The 19,040-nt window shown below is 34.4% G+C and overlaps 1 protein-coding gene across 6 annotated transcripts in view; it reads right to left on the bottom strand.

Annotated features, from left to right (window-relative positions):
• Mp (collagen XV/XVIII-type protein multiplexin) overlaps positions 1–19,040 on the bottom strand; it is a 567,976-nt gene that overhangs the window by 100,189 nt on the left and 448,747 nt on the right. For 5 of the 6 annotated variants that reach the window (XM_076523939.1, XM_076523938.1, XM_076523937.1 and 2 more), the window contains exon 5: positions 7,007–7,078. The exons of the other annotated variant lie outside the window; for it this stretch is intronic. In XM_076523939.1, the coding sequence (XP_076380054.1) occupies positions 7,007–7,078 (72 nt within the window). The remainder of the gene's footprint in view (positions 1–7,006; positions 7,079–19,040) is intronic. 6 annotated transcript variants of the gene reach the window in all.

Here is a 19,040-nt window from a genome sequence, read left to right on the forward strand (position 1 = left end):
CTGAGCGTCAATTAAGAAGAATTTACTTTAATTGTTTTCGGAGCCTCTAGGTTTTAAGATTTTTTTAAATCGTAGTAGCAGTTTTTAAACTTAACGAGCTATAGCATGTCAAATATTCTTTTTAAAACTATCACAAATTTAGATATAGTGCCATTGGTATAGGAAATGATTGCTAATGATGTACTTGATAGCTAGCTGAAGGAAATGTTTCTAGCAGGTCACAGTTGCAATATTTGTCAATAAAATATTTTCAATCCGATACTTATTCTCCCAACAATTGATCGGTATTTTACTGATCTGTGGGACAATGATTTGGCGGACGTAAAACCCGTTCCTACGAGATCGTCGCCCGTAATCCGATTGGAATTATCGGCGTGATACGAACCTATGACGAAATTAATTACGGTTAAAATGGGGCCGTGTCGCGCTTCACTTTCGTCATATTTTGATTGAAGATTTCCCGATCGCTCTGGCCCGACACTTCAAGCTCCGCTTAACTGACGTTGACAAATTAAATAAATCGACGAGTAGAAAGTGTCAATCGCACGTCTTTGTTCCACCTGTGTTCCTCTACCGTCTGATTGCCCACCGTTCGTTCTCTCTCTCTCTCTCTCTCCCTCTCTCTCTCTCTCTCTCTCTCTCTCCCCTATCCCCATTGACGTATGCATTTCCTCTCGGATAACTTCTGTCGGTGGGTGTTTCGTTCGTTGCAATCTTTTTCTTTCTTTTTTTATCGACGATCTCGTGGACAGGATAGAGTCTAGATAAGCAGCTAATTGTGAATGAAATTGAATCACCGTCAAAATTCAGTTTTGGTTTGCTAATCGTACCGAGAATCGCGACAATAATTTTCCGGCAGTAACTCGACCATTCACCATTGTGAACGAGAACACGTATTAGTTATCAATAATCCGTTTCCTGTTCAAGCACAATGGACGCGCTCTCCGCGTTAGCTGATTGTCTTATTAACGTTTTATTGTCTCAGCCCCGGACGACTGTAACGACAGCTCCGAAAGTTGCAGACAAATCGTAAATCATTTCTATCCTTTCTATTTCGAAAAATTAATAATTAACATTGACTATGACGTTTTTTGTCAACGATTATTTTCGTATTAATTATATTTACATTACCAGAGCAACGTTTAAGGATCGTTTCCATTCTTGCAAAAATATTATTTTCGATTCCAATATTTAATTAACTCTTTACGCTCGAAGTCATTTAAACCGTAAATCCGATATAGCTTCTCGAAATTACCGTATTTTCATTTTATACGACTTAGAGTCTTGTAGCTCATACAACGGAGTCACAATTTTGATGGTTTCTTAAATATTAACAAATCTGATGATGTAAAATTGTTATTTGAAACGTGATCGTTTTGAAAGATAATGTAATAATTTTTAGTGGTATCTCAGAGACATCATTCAAGTGCAAAGAATTAAATACAGCTCTATATAAAACATAACGAAGAAATCTAATTAGGACAACATTAATTAAAATTTATTTAAAATTGATTTAAATTTTGGTATAGGTGAAAGATAAAATGGGGACTCTTTACGATTAATAAAACAAAAAGTTTTAGTGTTTTCTCACAGCTTGTGCAATTAAATATGAATTGAATCAGCGCTGAACTTACCAACCAATAAAAATTAGTAATATGTGCTACTTCAAGAATGACGAGACTGAATTAATTTTGACCTTCATTTATTAATTAATATATTGCTGACCAAAGAATCTTCATGAATTCAACAATTTCAGCCTTTTCAACACGCACATTCAAAATAATGGTATTTATGATACTTTCAAGATTACAAATTGTTAAACTCTGTATCATTATAATGTTACACAAAATTTCTATTCAAATAATGTAATCATTGCATGTTTTGTTTGAAACGTTATTTACCACTTCGGGAATAAATAACAACAGAACCTCGATTAACCGTACTTGCGTTATTTAAATTCTTTATTGTTCTACTCTACTCTATTATTATTTTAAATCAACTTTATTTATTACAGGAATTAGTGAAGCATTATATTATTGTAATTAAGTAGCTGTTCTACTATCCGTACCTCAATTACTTCCTAATCTGTTACGTGATCTGAGAAAATTCTCTGAATGCAGGAGATTTAAATGAAAAATGTGTAGGTAATTATGACGCACTGTGGTCGGTTTCCACACAAAAAGCGGAAAATAGCTAGTTTTAAAAAATATCCCTCATAATGCATAATTTATTCACTAGTAGTCAATTAAACATATGGCTTATTATTTACTATGATCATTTTATCATTTGTTCATTTTGAACACGGCTACATGCCTTCCAAGTAGCCTAATATCCAAATCATCCTAAAATATCACCGTTTATAATTATTTTATTCTTCGAAAACAAATACTTTTTACAGAATTTAATGTACTTAGTATGTACTTAAATTACGTCAAGGAACACTTTTTTACCGCTCACATTTTTTGAGTTATGCCCAATTGAATATGTTGAATTTTCATTTCATTTTTTAATTACGAGTTCGGTGGAGTTCAGTGTTCGTTTTGATCGCATTTTGAAGAGCGATGCCTTACATTAATTACAAAATAATAATTGGCTACTATTAGAGAAATCATTTGATAATAATGTCAAAATGGCACGTGCCACGAAATATACCTTGATATCTATGGGCTACCGAGTTACGCGAGATGTTTTTCAACTGTTCTATTGATTCTATTGGATTATATGCAGACTTTTGCTCACATCCGACCCATCCATGTCGAATATGAGGAAATGAACGATCAAGAAATCGAAACCATTTCTCAAAGAAACAATCGAACTACTGGTTTCGGAGCAATGTTCGCAACATGAAAATGAAGTGGATGCTCAATTTAATCTAATTTAAGTGAAAACACACAAGAATTGTATTTTTTAAAACTTTGTTTATAAACAATTCAAACCTTGCATTTTGTTTTCATTTTTCTATCACAACAAAAACCCAAATATATGTATTAGTAATATAAAATGAAAAAGTAAGGTTTAAATATATAATTTTATTTGTTACATTTTTTTTCCCTTTTTGTATGGAAACCTACCACTTTGCGACGGAAGAACAGTCGTTAACGCTGATAGATTTCTGTCAGTGGTCGATCAGTAATCCCGCGGCATGGTCAAGATGAACCACGGTGGTCTTGCTTCGTCCCTGTTTCACCTGGGCGTACGCACGTCGATAGCGACATTATTCCTCGAGAATGGTCCGGTGCTCGTGCCGCTTCATAAATCGCTCGATTTATCGTTGCTGACTCACCGGGATCCATTCGCGGTGCAACGCTGGCCCCACTGGGCTATCCCATTGGGTTTCGGTGACCTATTGGGAAGCCTCGACAATTTTCCGCAATTTTTGGTACTCTTTTTAGCCCGCCCCTTCTTGCGTTCTTTTTTAGGCAATAATTATTTTACTGCGGACATCTTTCCCAGCGGGTAATGTATGTAAATTACGAAAAAGGAAATATCCGCGGGCGTTTTACTTAACGATCCCAAATTACTCGTAAATGGTACATCATGTACACCCGGCGACGAAAAAGTAGCAACCTTGATGCAGGCAACCACAGTTTTTACAGTTGTTTGCCACCGGGGTACTCGGGTATCCGATCTATTTTATTTTCAAATTCCAACTATACAGCAAGCTTCTTTATTTTATAATTTTCTTGATTCTACGATTCTTTTTATTTCATCAGTTTTTCGAAGTTTTTCGTCGAAGCTGAAAATGGAAAGTATACTGAATGAGCCACGCATAATGGGCAACATCCTCTCGCCATCTGACGCACAACCGCGAAATGAAACAGGAAGAAAGATCGTCGTGGGATCTTGCTATACAATTTGTAAGAATGATTCAGATAAAAAATTGAGGAGAACTTGAAAATAAATTCCCACCATTGCACAAAACAGTTGTATGATCAGTAGACTGCGTATTTTTATGTAAAATAAATATTGTCTATATGAATTACAAGACGCAGGTACTACATGGAGATTTATTTATTTCCTTAATCATTTTAAAGAGTTGACAGTAACACAATAATATCGTCAAATTATTTGAATATTTTTCCTATTTTGCATTTGAACTACTCATTTGTCTCATAAGTGCATGAAAACCACGCATACCAATACAATTTCATATTCTAATAATTGTAGCGATTTGTAATTACTGTTTGTAATTAACTATCTACGACAATAAATAAATACTAAAAAATATGTATATTATACAACTCTATCGTGAAAAGTTGCTTATAATTTCGAAACTCAATGAACATTATATGTATACAGGATGTTTCCTTAACTTTTGTCCATATGTTTTCATGCACTTGTGTTAATCTGACAAAAAAATGTTTCAAACAAATATTCATCAGTTCTCTGTTTGCTATACGACAAAATATTTAATTTTAAAAAATTGTTATTTTTTTTCAATGAAAAATCGGGGCCATCTCAATTTTTTAAAATAGAGTTGTATATATTTTACATCACATTAATGTAGCTCATGTCCAGACGAATTCAACGACGTGCTATAGTATGATACTTTTTAAAATTAAATGTTTTGTTGTGTAGCAAACAGGAAACCGATGAACATTTGTTGGAAACATATTTGTGTCAGATTGACAGAACTGCACGAAAAAATGTGGGCAAAAGTTACGGAAACACCTCGTATATGCGCACTTTGGTATCCCAGAATCGTTTAAAAAGGTTTGAAACTTCGTTGCTTAAAATACTTTATATCGATCTATTTCTTAAAGAATATTCAGAGTGTCCCAAAAGTCACTTGCAATCAAAAAATGAGAGGTTCCTGAAATCATTTGAAGTAACTTTTTCCTTAGCGCAAATGCAATACGTGGCTTCGTTTACAAGTTATTAACGAAAAACAGTGACCAATGAGGGATGAGATCAGGTGGCGCGAGACGACCAAGCCAATGTGCTGAACTGGGCTTCGTCCGCACGTTGGCTCGGTTGTCTTGTGTCAACCGAGCTCGCCTTGCATTGGTCAGTGTTTTTCGTTAATGACTTGTAAACAAAGTCGCGGATTGCATTTGCGCCAAGGAAAAAATTATCTCAAATGGCCCCAGGAATCCCTTCTTTCCCGTAAGTATCATAATTTTGGTACACCCTGTATAGTCATTAAAGTACCTAAAGAATGGGAATCTGAAACTATTCTGTGATATCGTATTAGAAAATATAAAAAAGATTGTAAATAAACATAGAAATGAGTACCCGGTGGCACACGTAAGGATTAATTATTGTTATAAACCCCGTCATGGATGATTAACGATTTTTATTGTATTTTGCAGTTTGTGAAATATTGAAGCGTCTAGTAAGAGAGCTAAAAATTTATTCAACGAAGGTGTACGTTTGAAAGAGTGAGGTGGATATTTAGAAGACCGATTTATTTGTAAGATTCGGTACTACCTGCTTTACTCTGCGACAATTTGATCATGTACTTTGAAAACGATTCGGATAGATTTGTAATATCTGTGGACGAGTCTTTGAGTATTTTTGCTGACCACAAACTTTCGAGTCCATGGTACTCGGAAAACGCTTCCCTTGCTCATTCACGTCTTTTGCCATCTACGTCCAATAATTTACAATTATACCGGCATCGGACACAGCCGGCTACTCCAAAATTATTTATTATATTTTCAGGTGCTTCAATGTATATTTAAATAGCAAACTTTCTTTTCTTTATATTAACATATTTTACTATCTAATAAACATATTTAAACATTAAAAATATATTCTACGAAGACATTAAAATATACAAGAACAAATTATAGAATAATTAAATTTATAAAGTGTTGCTTTAAAATGAATTATGATTAATCAGATGAAAGTTATACATATTAATTCTTTCTGGAATTGGGAATTTTGAAGAATTTTCATTAATGTTAACATATTAATTATTTCTGGAATTTTCCACTGTTATATGCTTTACATATGTGAACCTATTAATTATTTCTGGAATAAAAATTTTGAATGTGTTTTACGTACGTGAATCTATTAATTCTTTCTTGGATTTTGAATTTTTGATTTTTTTATCCGTATGGATCTATTAATTCTTGCTGGAATATTGAATATTTTGAGTATTGACTTGTATCTATGAATACCACCGTATCTATGAATTCATTTGACTTTTGCCAATGATCGAGCACTTGTTTTAAATAAGCGAAGTATCCCTTTTTAATTAATGTTTGGAATTTTACATCACGTATAAAACACAAACGATCTTTCCGATCGAGTCAACTGATATTTTCATTTCAATCGAAATACAGGTCGGTTCGGCAATATATCGTTTCAATCTGTAAGAGCAGTTTTTACGAACGTTTAATAAAAATTTGACGTTCCATTCTCGTATATGGAAATTTTTAATAACATTGATATTGGATGTGCGCAATATAAGACCAGAGAAGATAACATTGTAGATAAAATGCACGAATCCGTCGTTGAAATTGCACAGCATGCAACATTACAATACGCACGCCATGTTGGATGAAACATAAATTCGCGTCATCGGGATGAAATGAATTTTCCTCGATATTATGTGCGCAATAAAAACGCTCGCATGTAGACTACAGTTATTGCGTATTAATGAAAAACAACGGCTCAATCGTTCACCATCCATTTGAAAACAATTTGAAAATGATAGACATTCTTGTAGCAAACAGTGCGCGTATATATTTTAATTCTACCGAAATGAATTAATTATTTACGTGTTAGGAGAATTGTTAACATACCGTTTAACCTTATCCCGATATCTGGAAATGTTTAAAAATATTTTACAGATACTTATTAGAATTTTAACAATCGAGAAACGATGGAAGAAGTGGCAGCTGAAAAAGACGTTAGCTTGAAATCCATTCATCATATCAAATTATTAATAATATCATTTAATTATTCATTTAATTATAATCAGAAATGACAACGGACTGAAAACTATGTCTACAAAATCTTGTTAGTGATGATTCGAAAAATTGTAAGATATACTCACGTTGAAGTCCGCCGAGCACTTTACCAAATCCGCCGGATGTCCGTAATGGAGCTTCAAGGTTTGCAGTAGACCCTTTAAATAAACAATCAGAAAATAGTACACGATTGCACGGCACACAAGACTCATATTTTCCCTTCACGAGTCCCGTTCCTTCTCCGTTTCTTCCGTACTTCCTGAAGAAACGCAATGGTCACAGACTTCGCAGTGTGTCACTTGCCGAAGTATCATCACTTAGATCATTCTTGAAACACGCGAAATGAGACGCGAACTCTTCCGACTTCCCTCAATCGAAACTGTTCGAGTTACTCAACGTTCTGTTCGTTCAAAACCATCATTGGTAGATTGCGGATTTTATGCGTTTATGGGAACAAATAGGTTAGTGAACACACAGAATAGTGAAGACATCAGAAGAATTTAAGAAAACCGTTATATTATTTCCAATTGATTAAAATCATTAAAATAATACATACATTCACAATTGACATCTGTCTTATATATATATGCAACTGATGCAGACAATTTTTATGTTGCATGAAGTTCCGTAGTCTAATTATTCAATTGTCCAAAGACATATATGTTGTTCAAGTTGAACAGAAAAATAAATAAATACCACGTTAAGTTTCGTTCAATTATTTCTCAGCATATTTGAAAATACTTTTCGATTCACACAATATATTCGCATGTCCCTTTACTGTAACATAAATTCATTTTTATGCTACGATAATTACAAGGATATCAAATTTTTGCTCTTTGATACTTTCAAATTAGTATTTGATAATTGTGTATTTGATAATGATATATTTTCAAGATTAATATTTGATGTACAAGGAATAAACTATTATTTTATTTAATCAAGTCTAATTAAAGCAAATATCCAGGTTTAGAGAAGTTATCTTGAATGTTTATGTTTTTTATCTGTCTGTTAAGCAATAAAATCTGTCATGCCATTAAGATCCCTTTCCATCGAATTGATGGTACGTACGGATTTATCAGAAATTCTATGAAACTTATACAAACGTATGGGAAAGGCGGGCACTATAAACAAAAATCGGCCAGAAGTACTCGAACACGTGCGGCAATCAATAATAGAGCGTATCCACGGGTACATGTGCAAGGAAGCTTCGTTTGAACATCTATTGTGAAGAAATATGTATAGAGCTTCCGCTTCGTCAAAAAGAAAAAGTTCATTCAGTTTGCAGATTCATGTTTATTACGTTCCTTTTCTCGGCACGTGTACAATACGCTCGGAATATTCAGGCACCGAATATTGAAGCGCAGAAAAAATATAATCGACATCGATGTTCAGAAAAAAAGCTTGCGGTCATTTACAGCAGTGTTTTCTACTTTAGAAAATTCTTTGAGAGAAGGGCGCAGTGTTCTCACTTTTAATTCCAGTTAAATCGAAATCCAAACGATCACGGAGATCCGCAATTTATTTTCCCGCACGTTGAACAGATGAATTTACTTAATAAGATTAATTATTTAATGAGAAATCAGATTTTCTGGTAAACTAGAATTTATTCCCAACGATTCGCAGAATTTACGTTGTTTTAACGGTTTACTGCATTCACAGCGAGAAGCGCATATAATTCTGACTGCATTGCCATTTAATTAAGGCAAATTGGTAAGCCGATTTGTTGTTTCGGTGAAGTTGGAGAACACTTCGGTGTTTTTATCTTCCGTTTTGAAATTGAACAATTAATCGATCAATTTCATTGAACAAAGCTCGAACAAACTTTTCGAGACAAAGCTCGGAGATCATTAACCGTGTTATTATTATTGATTCATATTTTATTTTATTTTCTTTTAGACATTGTTGAAGATTCTATGGAGACTAGATTGTGCGTCGACCTCAGCCAATAGCAGCTTTCGATTCATTTCGGAACAATAGACACAACGATTGCGAGACCCCGAATGGACGGCTTTATCCTTGTTGTTTTTTTTCCCCGAAAAACTAATCGAGAGAAAACACACAATATTTAGACGATAACGAATTTGGCCGGCTGATTCGAGTTCACGGCGAAATAAATTCCAGCCGGCGTGTTCGCGATTTATTTCGCAACAAATCTGGATTATGCGTTACGTGCGCGCTCTCTCGCTGACGTTTACATCAGAATGTAAGCTTCTCTGCACGTATCTGCAAATATTTTTTTCGTCGATAAACCGTTCTCCCACACAAAATAAATCGCGAACAAGCGCAAATTAACACTGATTTTTCGATGCTCGCTCGAGGATCGTGCTCGTTGTTAAAAAACAAGCTGCAAACTCTCTCCCATTCTCTCTTTATCTCTCTCTCTCTCTCTCTCTCTCTCTCTCTCTCTCTCTCTATTTCTCTCTATTTTACTTTCCTTGTTTGACTATCCTCGCCACGAGCGAAACAATCTCGACCGTTTTGTTTCACGTAACACCCGCGCTTGTATCACGAGCGTAAGTGAAAATAATTTTTTTTTACGTATCATATATAATCCGAATAAACATGGTTTACATCGTGCTGGAATTTTAATTAAAGAACTGCCCGGTGGTTTGATTTACAATCCCGCTCGATTAACTGCCTATCATTTTCTAAACAATCTGAACCGTATTGATTATTGTTAACATCCGTTTTTTCTTTAATTATCTGAATATCGTTGATTTTGATCTTGCAATTAGGGATATAGGAATAAATCGTTTTGTCGATATAGAAGATCAGAAAAGTTCACAGAATGCTGCTGAGGTATGTATCCCAATTACCGTGCTTTTAAGCCAATTTTGGCTTCGCCGAAATTCTCATTGAATACTAGAATTTTCGTTTAACACGTTCCGTGCCACGTGTACCATCGATGGTACACGCTTGCATGTTTACTTAGTGAACTGAACAAATTGTTTACAAGAAATTTAGAACCGAAGAATCAATTTCCACCGCAGGAATGGGCGTTGATAAGTTTTTGTTACGTTGTTATGTGTACGAGAATTAATAATTGCACGTAATACATCAAGTTTTAGTAAAATATCAAAGTGTGAAGATTCGAGTAAAAAAAGCTCGGCACGGAACGTGTTAATGCACTAAAAATATATTTTATTTTTATCGTGCAGAAAAATACATTTGAAATCAAAAATGTCTCAATTGATTTCAAACATATTTTTCTGCACGATAAAAATTAGTAATTTAATAAGGTTTTTAATGGGGTAAAAAAAGTATTTCTGGCCATAATTCCGTGCCCTTCCAAGAGCTCTGTATATAAACCCGTGTCCCGCATTTCTGTGTATTTCCGTATTTCCGTGCCTTGTATGTCCGTGTCTTTCCATATTTCCGTTCGTGTCTTTCATGCGCGCATTTTCAATTGTTTCGAATGAAAATGAGGTTAGGTTTGATTACGCGGTCTAATACAAGGGGGCACTGAAATACGGACATGTTCTAAAATCTGACCCTATTTCCGGATATATATTAAAAATATAAAAATATGCATGATTAGTGTATTTTTATCGTCGTTAGTACTAAATGAAGCCCTCGTACGACATAATATGCGTTTTTTACGACGTAAGTTACGATTTTTGACAAGACATATCACTTAAATTCTTCAGAACTGCGGTAGCGTCAATTGAAAACTGTTTATTACATTTTAACATATGAAAAATGTAATATCCTTCCCTGAATATATAACGTTTTTCTTTTTTTTATATGTTTTTAATCCGGGGGCACGGGAACTGGGACATCTACCCTATGCAAGCTAAAACAGTATTATTACTAGACTGCGGATCTTCGTGCAAAACAGAAATTGTCTGCATCAATTGCAGAAAACAGGAGACAAGCACAAGATTTTTTTTTTAATAACATCGAGAAGCTCAGATTAATATATCAGCATTCTGAGTTTCTTTTAACGTTTTTACTGTTTTAAATTATATCTATTCAGTTTTGTTATAAATACATAAAACCCGCAGTCCAATTATTACCACCGTCGACGCAAGAAACGTTTTGATTTCGTGTTTCTTTCCGACATTGACTGGTATGTTATGAGACACAACAAGATGTTTCAAATAAAATATAAAATTATACAATGTTCAAAATAATCTCCCTGTCTGAAAAGTACAAGATTATTATCGATACAAATTTTGTTAAACAAGTTTTTTAATCTATAATATCATAATTATCAGTTGTTTATTAGACCGCGAATAAACCCGTCCGTGTTTTAAGTACAATCGCTCGCATTAATATTCGAACACCTTTTATAAAGCAACATAATTTTTTAAAATGTGGACGAAATGACATATACTAGGCAATGTCTACCAATTTTTTTTAAGAAGTCGCAATCGGTTGGAATAAAAAAAAATATAAAGAGGTCGCTTTTATTTAACTGTTTTAACTGCGTCCTCCTTGTTAATAATAATGAAGTTAATGCTATATAAAACCTCTAATTAAAACATAGAAAAGATTTGCAAAACGTTTCAAATTTGTTTGTCATTCCAAGAAATAGCAATATTAAATGGAAGTACTTTTAATCAATGAACGGTGTGACCTAGTCATCCTAACGTCTCAAAAAAGTTCAAGTCACTTCGTTCAATTTAAAAAAGAAAGTTATTCCGTTTTAAAAGGTCTCTGAGTTTCGAAGAGTTAACTTTCGCAAGAACTACAAGTTAGAATGAACGAATCGTGGAGACAATAATCGTCAATCTATTACCCAAAGATACAAATTTAACTACGAGTGGAAGAGTGGAATCATCAGCGACGGTTCTTCATCGTGGCATCACACACAGATCCCGACTGAAGAGCTAGCTGTTCATTTGATAAAAATATCATTTGCTCATATCAAAGTTTATCGTATGTTGCATCTTGCTTCCTAAATATAGTGTTTAGTGTTTAAAGATCAACATTTTACAAATTCTATTTTTCCTAAAAAATGTGCTTGCTCTTTGTATCGATTTTTTAAAATTACATAGTATCTGCCTATACTGTAAATATTGAGAAGCATCATAATTTATTAAAAAAAAGCATGTTCAAAGAGGTACAGTAAATTCTCTCTAATTGACCATCAGCTTGGAAACAAAAATGGACAATTTGGGAACAGGAGATACGATTATTCGAGCCTTGCGGCTTATTTTTATAGTTGTTGAAAATCGGTAACTATAAAATAAAAAAAATAAATATAAATATAAAAATATAAAATAACATAAATATAAATAAAAAAATAAAATAAAAAAATAATTACATATTCTCTTTTCAAATTGTACATTTTTGTGTACAAGCTGAGGTTTAATTAGAGAGAATTTACTGTACAGAGAATCATGTAAGTTTTCCATAATTGACGAAGAATATCTTACTAGTTACACCTAGTTCAGCATTTTTTAAATATAAAATGTTTTCATTATACTTTTCCCTATGCAATCATGCAAAGATTACTTCCCATAACGTCCCTGGAAGGAAATTATTATTGTTTAAAGTAGGGTTCGGAATTAACCAGCACGTAACATTTAGATTCGGAGGGCTTCTGAGTCTCGTCGCGCGTCTCGCTCCCCGTGGTCGCCTCTTTTGGCTCGGAGCTCCTCAAGCGCGCGTTTCTTGTTGCTTTATATGTGTATGTGTGTGTGTGCAGCATTTAGGCGATCACCGGGGAGCAAGACGCGCGACGGTAGTCAAGAGGCGTAGCCCTCGCTATCTGAATGTTGCGTGCTGGTCAATTCCGAGCCCTGGTTTAAAACGTATCTGTCGCTGGAACTGCGTTACGAGGCTCTGGCGGCCAGGAACATGGCCGCTGTAGGTGAAATTGTCACCTGTTTACGTTCAACGGTTCTATCAAGCAATATTTTGCCTGGGACAGGTTGAAACATTGAAACAGTTTTTTCAATTTATTTTACACAGTGACTTACAAAAGTGTTCGTATACCTTTTAAAACGCAATAACTTTTTTAAAACTTGACTAAGTGACTCCATTTTTTTAATGATAGCGTCTAGTCTACTAGACGACAAACAAAATGTTTTCTTTTTAAATTTTGCTATTACTTGGAATAACAAAAAAAGTAAAATGCTTTCGTTTTTTAGCTTCTTTACCTGAGCCTACAACGGAAATTTAAAAAATGCCTCTCATAAATCTCGGTAACTTATATGCACGCTGAAAATTTTAACGAAATCGGTTCACGTTGTTATGAGTTCCAACAAATTGAAGATGGCAAAAATTGCAGTTTTATCACGACTTTGGCCAAAAACTGGAAGACATCTGCAGTTTTTTATATCTTTCAACGCCTGTAGCTCGACTCCGGGCTAATTGATTTCTATTAAATTTTCAGCACGCATATAAGCTACCGAGATCGACGAAAGGCATTTTTTAAATTTTCGTTATGGGTTCAGATAAAAAAGTTTAAAAACAAGTGTCTTTTATTCTTTGTTTGTCATCCCAAGTAATAGCAAAATTAAAAATAGGCATTTCAATCATCGTCTAATAAACTAGTCCATTTATCATCGAAAAAATATTCAAGTCATTTAGTTGTTTTAAAAAGCGTTTTAGAAGGTGTACGAACACTTTTGTGGGTTACTGTACGTATTTAACCTTTTATATTAGAAATTTTGTTTTATTTTGTTCTTTTAAGTTTTGTGTTTTTCCCATCTCACAGTACGACACTGTTAGAGTAACTATCAATTATATCAGTTATTTTTTGCACTTAACAATTATTTCATTGTTACCTAGATATGGAAATAGAAGCTTTACGTACAAATAAAGATCTATTTTTGTTGCTAAGAAATAGTTTTAAAGAAACACTGAAGATTTATACGATTTTCTAGATATGTCCAATGGTTTGACGAAAAAATGTTTCCGATAAAAAGGAGGCTTCTACAAATCTTAAAATAAAAACCTAAAGAAAAGCTTTTTTTTAATAAAAAGTTGAAATCACCTTCATTATTTATTCATTACTATATATTTTTTACTAAATAATGTTATAGCTGACACCAACACGAATTCAACGATCTATATAATATGATTTGTATGTTTTGAAATTATGCTAAAATAGGCTTGAACAGCTAATTCATCGATTGGGACCACTGTGCGTCGCCGGTGAAATTTGTTTTTCACCGTCAATTAGGTTCACGGCGAGCGCGACTTGTCGTTTCTTTAAAACTCATCGGCCATCGGGGCAGAGTCCCTTGACATCGTTTGCCGTGGAATCGGCTACCTCGGTGTGCAGGGAACCGCAAAGGAAAATCGGTGATTTATATGGGGGCACAAACGAATCGTCCCGGTCTATTTCGGAAAAAGACGCCGCACGGGCACGAGACGTAACGGCACATCGATCATTCGGAAAGTGTTTGCGGGATCGATCGATCTTTCTAAATGGCTCGCAGTAACGCGCTTTACGCCGCATTTTTACGGTTCCCGGTGCGATGGAAAAGTTTTTTCCTCTAACACCGCCGCGACCGTCGTCGCGCCGTTGCGAAAATCTCTGTGTCGCAAAATCGGGTCCGTGTCTGTGCCGCGAAATTTGTTCATCCAGAAAATAGCTGGACGGCCGCGGATTTCCCGACAGCGAAAACGTCGTTTTCATCTTCCGGCAGTGGCGAAAAACTCCGATCGCGGTTTTCCCGCCGATTAAACGTCGCAAGGACACCCGCTGCTGCTTGTATACCTTCGCGTTGACCACGGCTTAAATTGCGATCGCGTGTTTCCACCGAAATTTAACGCCGGTCTTACGAGATTAGTCGAATCGGTAATTTTTAAAGCACGCGCCGCCGACGACTGTTCGCCCATTCGAACCAGAATTAATCCCGGCCGAAATGAATTTCTTCCCGCTCGACCCGCTAATAGAATTTTATTGCAGTCCGCAGAATTTTTCGGATCTCTGCAAAATGGAGGAGAGACCGCGGTGAGAAAACTAATCGATTAACACGTAAACTCCATAATTTCGACCTTGAAATTTCCCACAATATCAGAGTCGCTTAATTTAATGAATCTGAAAGATGGACAGTTAAAAATCGTAGTAACTATTAACTTTCACTCTTTTGCATTCTAAAACTCCTCTGGTAATATTCACTTTGTTCGAATGTATTACAAGAAAAATGAATTTCAGAATCTAATTGGCAATAAATCTTGCATGCCAGTCAAACTAACTGACGTTTGGCGAATTTTATGCACTTATGACAAGCACGAGCAGATCAAATTCAAAATTGCAGAAACGTGTAAACGATTTGAAAATATTATCGTACTACTGTCAATTTATTAAAATTATTGAGAAAAGAAATAAATGTGCATGTGGCTCCTGCATCTCGCAATTAGTGATGACAATTTTTATTTTGCTTTCTTAACGCGTAATTTCATTATTAACATTTTCACGACCGCGCCAAAAACCTCAAAGATTTCATAAAATTAAAGTATTTCATTCAATTAAATAAAAATTGCGAAGCAAACTTATATGGCATCAATTACTTCTTCAACATTTGTACCTCTTGCAAATCTTAATAAAATGAAGCAATCATTTTTAATTTTTAGAAATTATAATAATATAATTTAGTAATTCTAATTTCCCATTCGGTCACCAATCGACTGAATTTAAAACGGGGAGATTTCCCCATTCGGTTGGTTAAGTGTTAAGCTTTACTCAGTGGCCAGCTATGCTTTACATTGTTAAATGACAACAGTGAAAATTCGAGAATTGACCACAAGCTTTAAAACAAAAAGCACGAGAATTTTTGTGATCCGTTCGCAAGTGTTAAGAAACGATTCAATCAATTTGTCAGTTGAAGCATTATTTTAAACATGGCGAAAGTTCAAATAAATCGTTGTTAATGCTAAAAGTTAGTGTCACCCATATGTGATTGACACGACACTCAACATGTTAAGTCTGTAACATCCATTTGCTAGTACCATTCGAAACAATTTGTTTTACATATTTTATACTTGTTTGGCGACGATATTGATCTCGTTCGACGTGATACAAATAGTTAATTACTTAAACTGGATATTGACACAGTAGAATTTAGATGCGATGTTTGCAACTCCGTGTGCGATAAAAGTTGCAATCCAGATTCAGTTGAAACAATGCTTAAAGTTAAGTCTGTATACTTTATTTCTAAAAATCAGAAACGTTGAAAGTTAGTCAACTTGCTTCAGCCTTACCTATATACAGTACGGGTTCATTATGATAGAATTGTTTCAGGTTCGTGGACCACAGACGTTCGAGTTAATTGCTACTTTTACAGACCACTTCGCAAAGCCCAGAATTAGAGGAAGATTTACTACACCACTTAACCTCCTTAAAAATAAAATATAAATTTTATTAACCTTTATAGTGGCTTTCGTTTCATTATTGTATCCAGTAAATACTTGGTGATATCGGGATCGTAAAACGTAATAAGTTTAACTATTAATTATCCAATCAAAGAGACTGCATTGAGTATGCAGTTTATTTGTACCATCTTTGTTCAACGTTTGTCAATTGTTCAACGTTTTTGTTGTTTAACATTTTAGTTATATGATATTTTAGTTGTTTAACATTTCAGTTATTTAACATTTTAGCTATTTAACATTTCAGTTATTTAACATTTCAGTTATTTAATACTTTAGCTATTTAACATCTCAGTTGTTTAACATTTCGGTTATTTAATATTTTAGCTATTTAACATTTCAGTTGTTTAACATTTCAGTTATTTAATATTTTAGCTATTTAACATTTCAGTTGTTTAACATTTCAGTTATTTAATATTTTAGCTATTTAACATTTCAGTTATTTAATATTTTAGCTATTTAATTTTTCAGTTGTATAACATTAGAATTTTTATCATTCATTCAAAGAAAACAGTGTATTCAATTAAAGACTGTTCACATATTTATGACAATAATTAATAATCACAATTGTCGATAGTATGTTTCGCTAAAGAAATTAGAATCTCGCTTGTGTTTGAAGTATGTTAAAATTATAGAAAATTTATTTCAGACACTCATTTTTTTACAGTTGTGGAATCCTAAAGTTTGCGATTTCATTTTAATTGTTGCAAAATATTGAATCCCTTAGTGAAAAAAATCGTATACGACGATAAGACGCAATACGAACGTTATTGTAATTATAGTTATGTCATCGATCGCTCCTAACATATCATTGAACAATCACAATTTCGGTTCCTCCTTGTCCGCGAACTAATCAATCGATACGTGTTTGAGCTGCTTGCCGATTGAGCTAAATTATTACGAGCCTAGTCCGTAGCCACAACTAAACGATGTTTGCATAATTTTAGCGAATGACCGATGCATTTTCCCCGTAGCATAGTTCCCCTTTACGCGACACGAAATTAAGCAAGACCGAATCTGTTCTCGTAATATCCATGCTAATTTCCGATTACCGATGTGAATTGGATGTCAGACACGATTGAATAATCAGCTTTAATATTAACATATAAAAATTCAAATCAATCATTGGAAATTTCAATAATTTCAGAAAATTCTGGTCTCTCTTTGCGAAAATAAAAATTAATAATTTCGAACAAATTCGAACAAACAACAAATTCGAACAAATTCATATTCGAATCGTATTGAACAACACGAATCTCGATTGAATGTTCAAAATGGATTTTCTCCGAAATATATATATATAAAGCAGTGTAGTATTTCATTTTTTAAATATTCCGTTCCATTTTTGATCATTTTAATGGATCGAAAGTAATGTATCAATATTATTAAGTGCTTGTAATCTCTACTATCTCAAAGTACAGATAGTCAATTTCGTGATAAATGCATAAAGTCTGCAGTCTATTAATTACCAATAAATGTTCATTATCCGATACCTAATTGCGCTGCCTATAACAAGCAATTATCAAGTTTCGAAACTGCTTAGTTGCAGATATGAAATTCATTTCTTTCACATTCTCCTCAATATGTGAATATAAACTGATCACTAATCTATGGAAAATCAAATAAAAGCGTATGGAATCCGAATGGCAATTAATTCACAGAATATAATTAAATGATCAAACAGAATGATTCTGTAGACTTTTGCTATAGTTTTTTGTCGTTATATACTTCGAAGATTGCCTTTCGGCGAATTTTTTAGGGAAAAATATCACTGTCCAGTGTCCGTTCCTTAATTAACATCCTCGGCACAGTCGCAACTAAGTACACACGCGTCGAAATCAATTTTCGCGGCCACTGTCACTTTACTGGGACGCCGATTACGGCCAATTTCCGTGCGAGTATCCTCGGAGGCGATTGCGTTCGAAACTTTCTAGTTGGTCCACGGGTTCTTGCGTCATCGAGTCGTCGACTATCGGTTTAATCGGACGGAAAATGAGGGTTTCCGGCCGCTACTCGGCCGATCGTTTCGTTCGAGATGAGCGCGGATGACTGTCCTACACGCCAGACCCCACAAAACCAGAGAACCAAAGGATAAAAGGGAAGGGAGAGAAGTGGTTCCTGTGTCTACACCTGGCTGTATCGTGCCCGAGGTTTTTTCTGGCCGGCACACGCCGTCAACAATTCGCGTGACGTTCATAAGCGGTGAAATCGAATTTCTTTTTTCGATGAAATTAATAGTTTGAAGTCTTAAAAACAAATTGGAAAAGGCTCCAGCCTTTGAAACGAATTATTTTTAGAAGTAAGAAGCCTGCAGCTGATTCGTATAACTGCGCGCCGTAGCGTTAAACATATGAAAAATTACGTTCCGCAATTTTAAGCGCGTTTTTCTCGAAACTGTGTTTTTAAAAACGATGTGCAAGATATCTTCGAGATCTAATCAACCGATTACCTTGAAATTTTGCAGATACTTTTAAGTACAATATATAATTAGGCATCGACGTTTCATGTTTTTCTAATTTTTAATAATTTCGAAAAATATAAACAAGAAACATATCAATTTTTAATACATATTCGATAGGTCAAACACAAACAACTGCCATTTTGATAATTTTTACAAAAATGGAAATGTTCGATCGTCAATGTCTAGAGAATACAGGGTGTCCCATGTAAGTTGAAATTGTAAAAAAAAACTCGTAGACACGTGATATTAAAGAAACAACAAACTGATACACGTCCTTTAGTATTTCGAGTGGAGTGATAAATGGTTATACTAGTTTTTTAATACATGGG

Source organism: Megalopta genalis, chromosome 7 (assembly GCF_051020955.1).
Source record: "Megalopta genalis isolate 19385.01 chromosome 7, iyMegGena1_principal, whole genome shotgun sequence".
Lineage (NCBI taxonomy): Eukaryota > Metazoa > Arthropoda > Insecta > Hymenoptera > Halictidae > Megalopta > Megalopta genalis.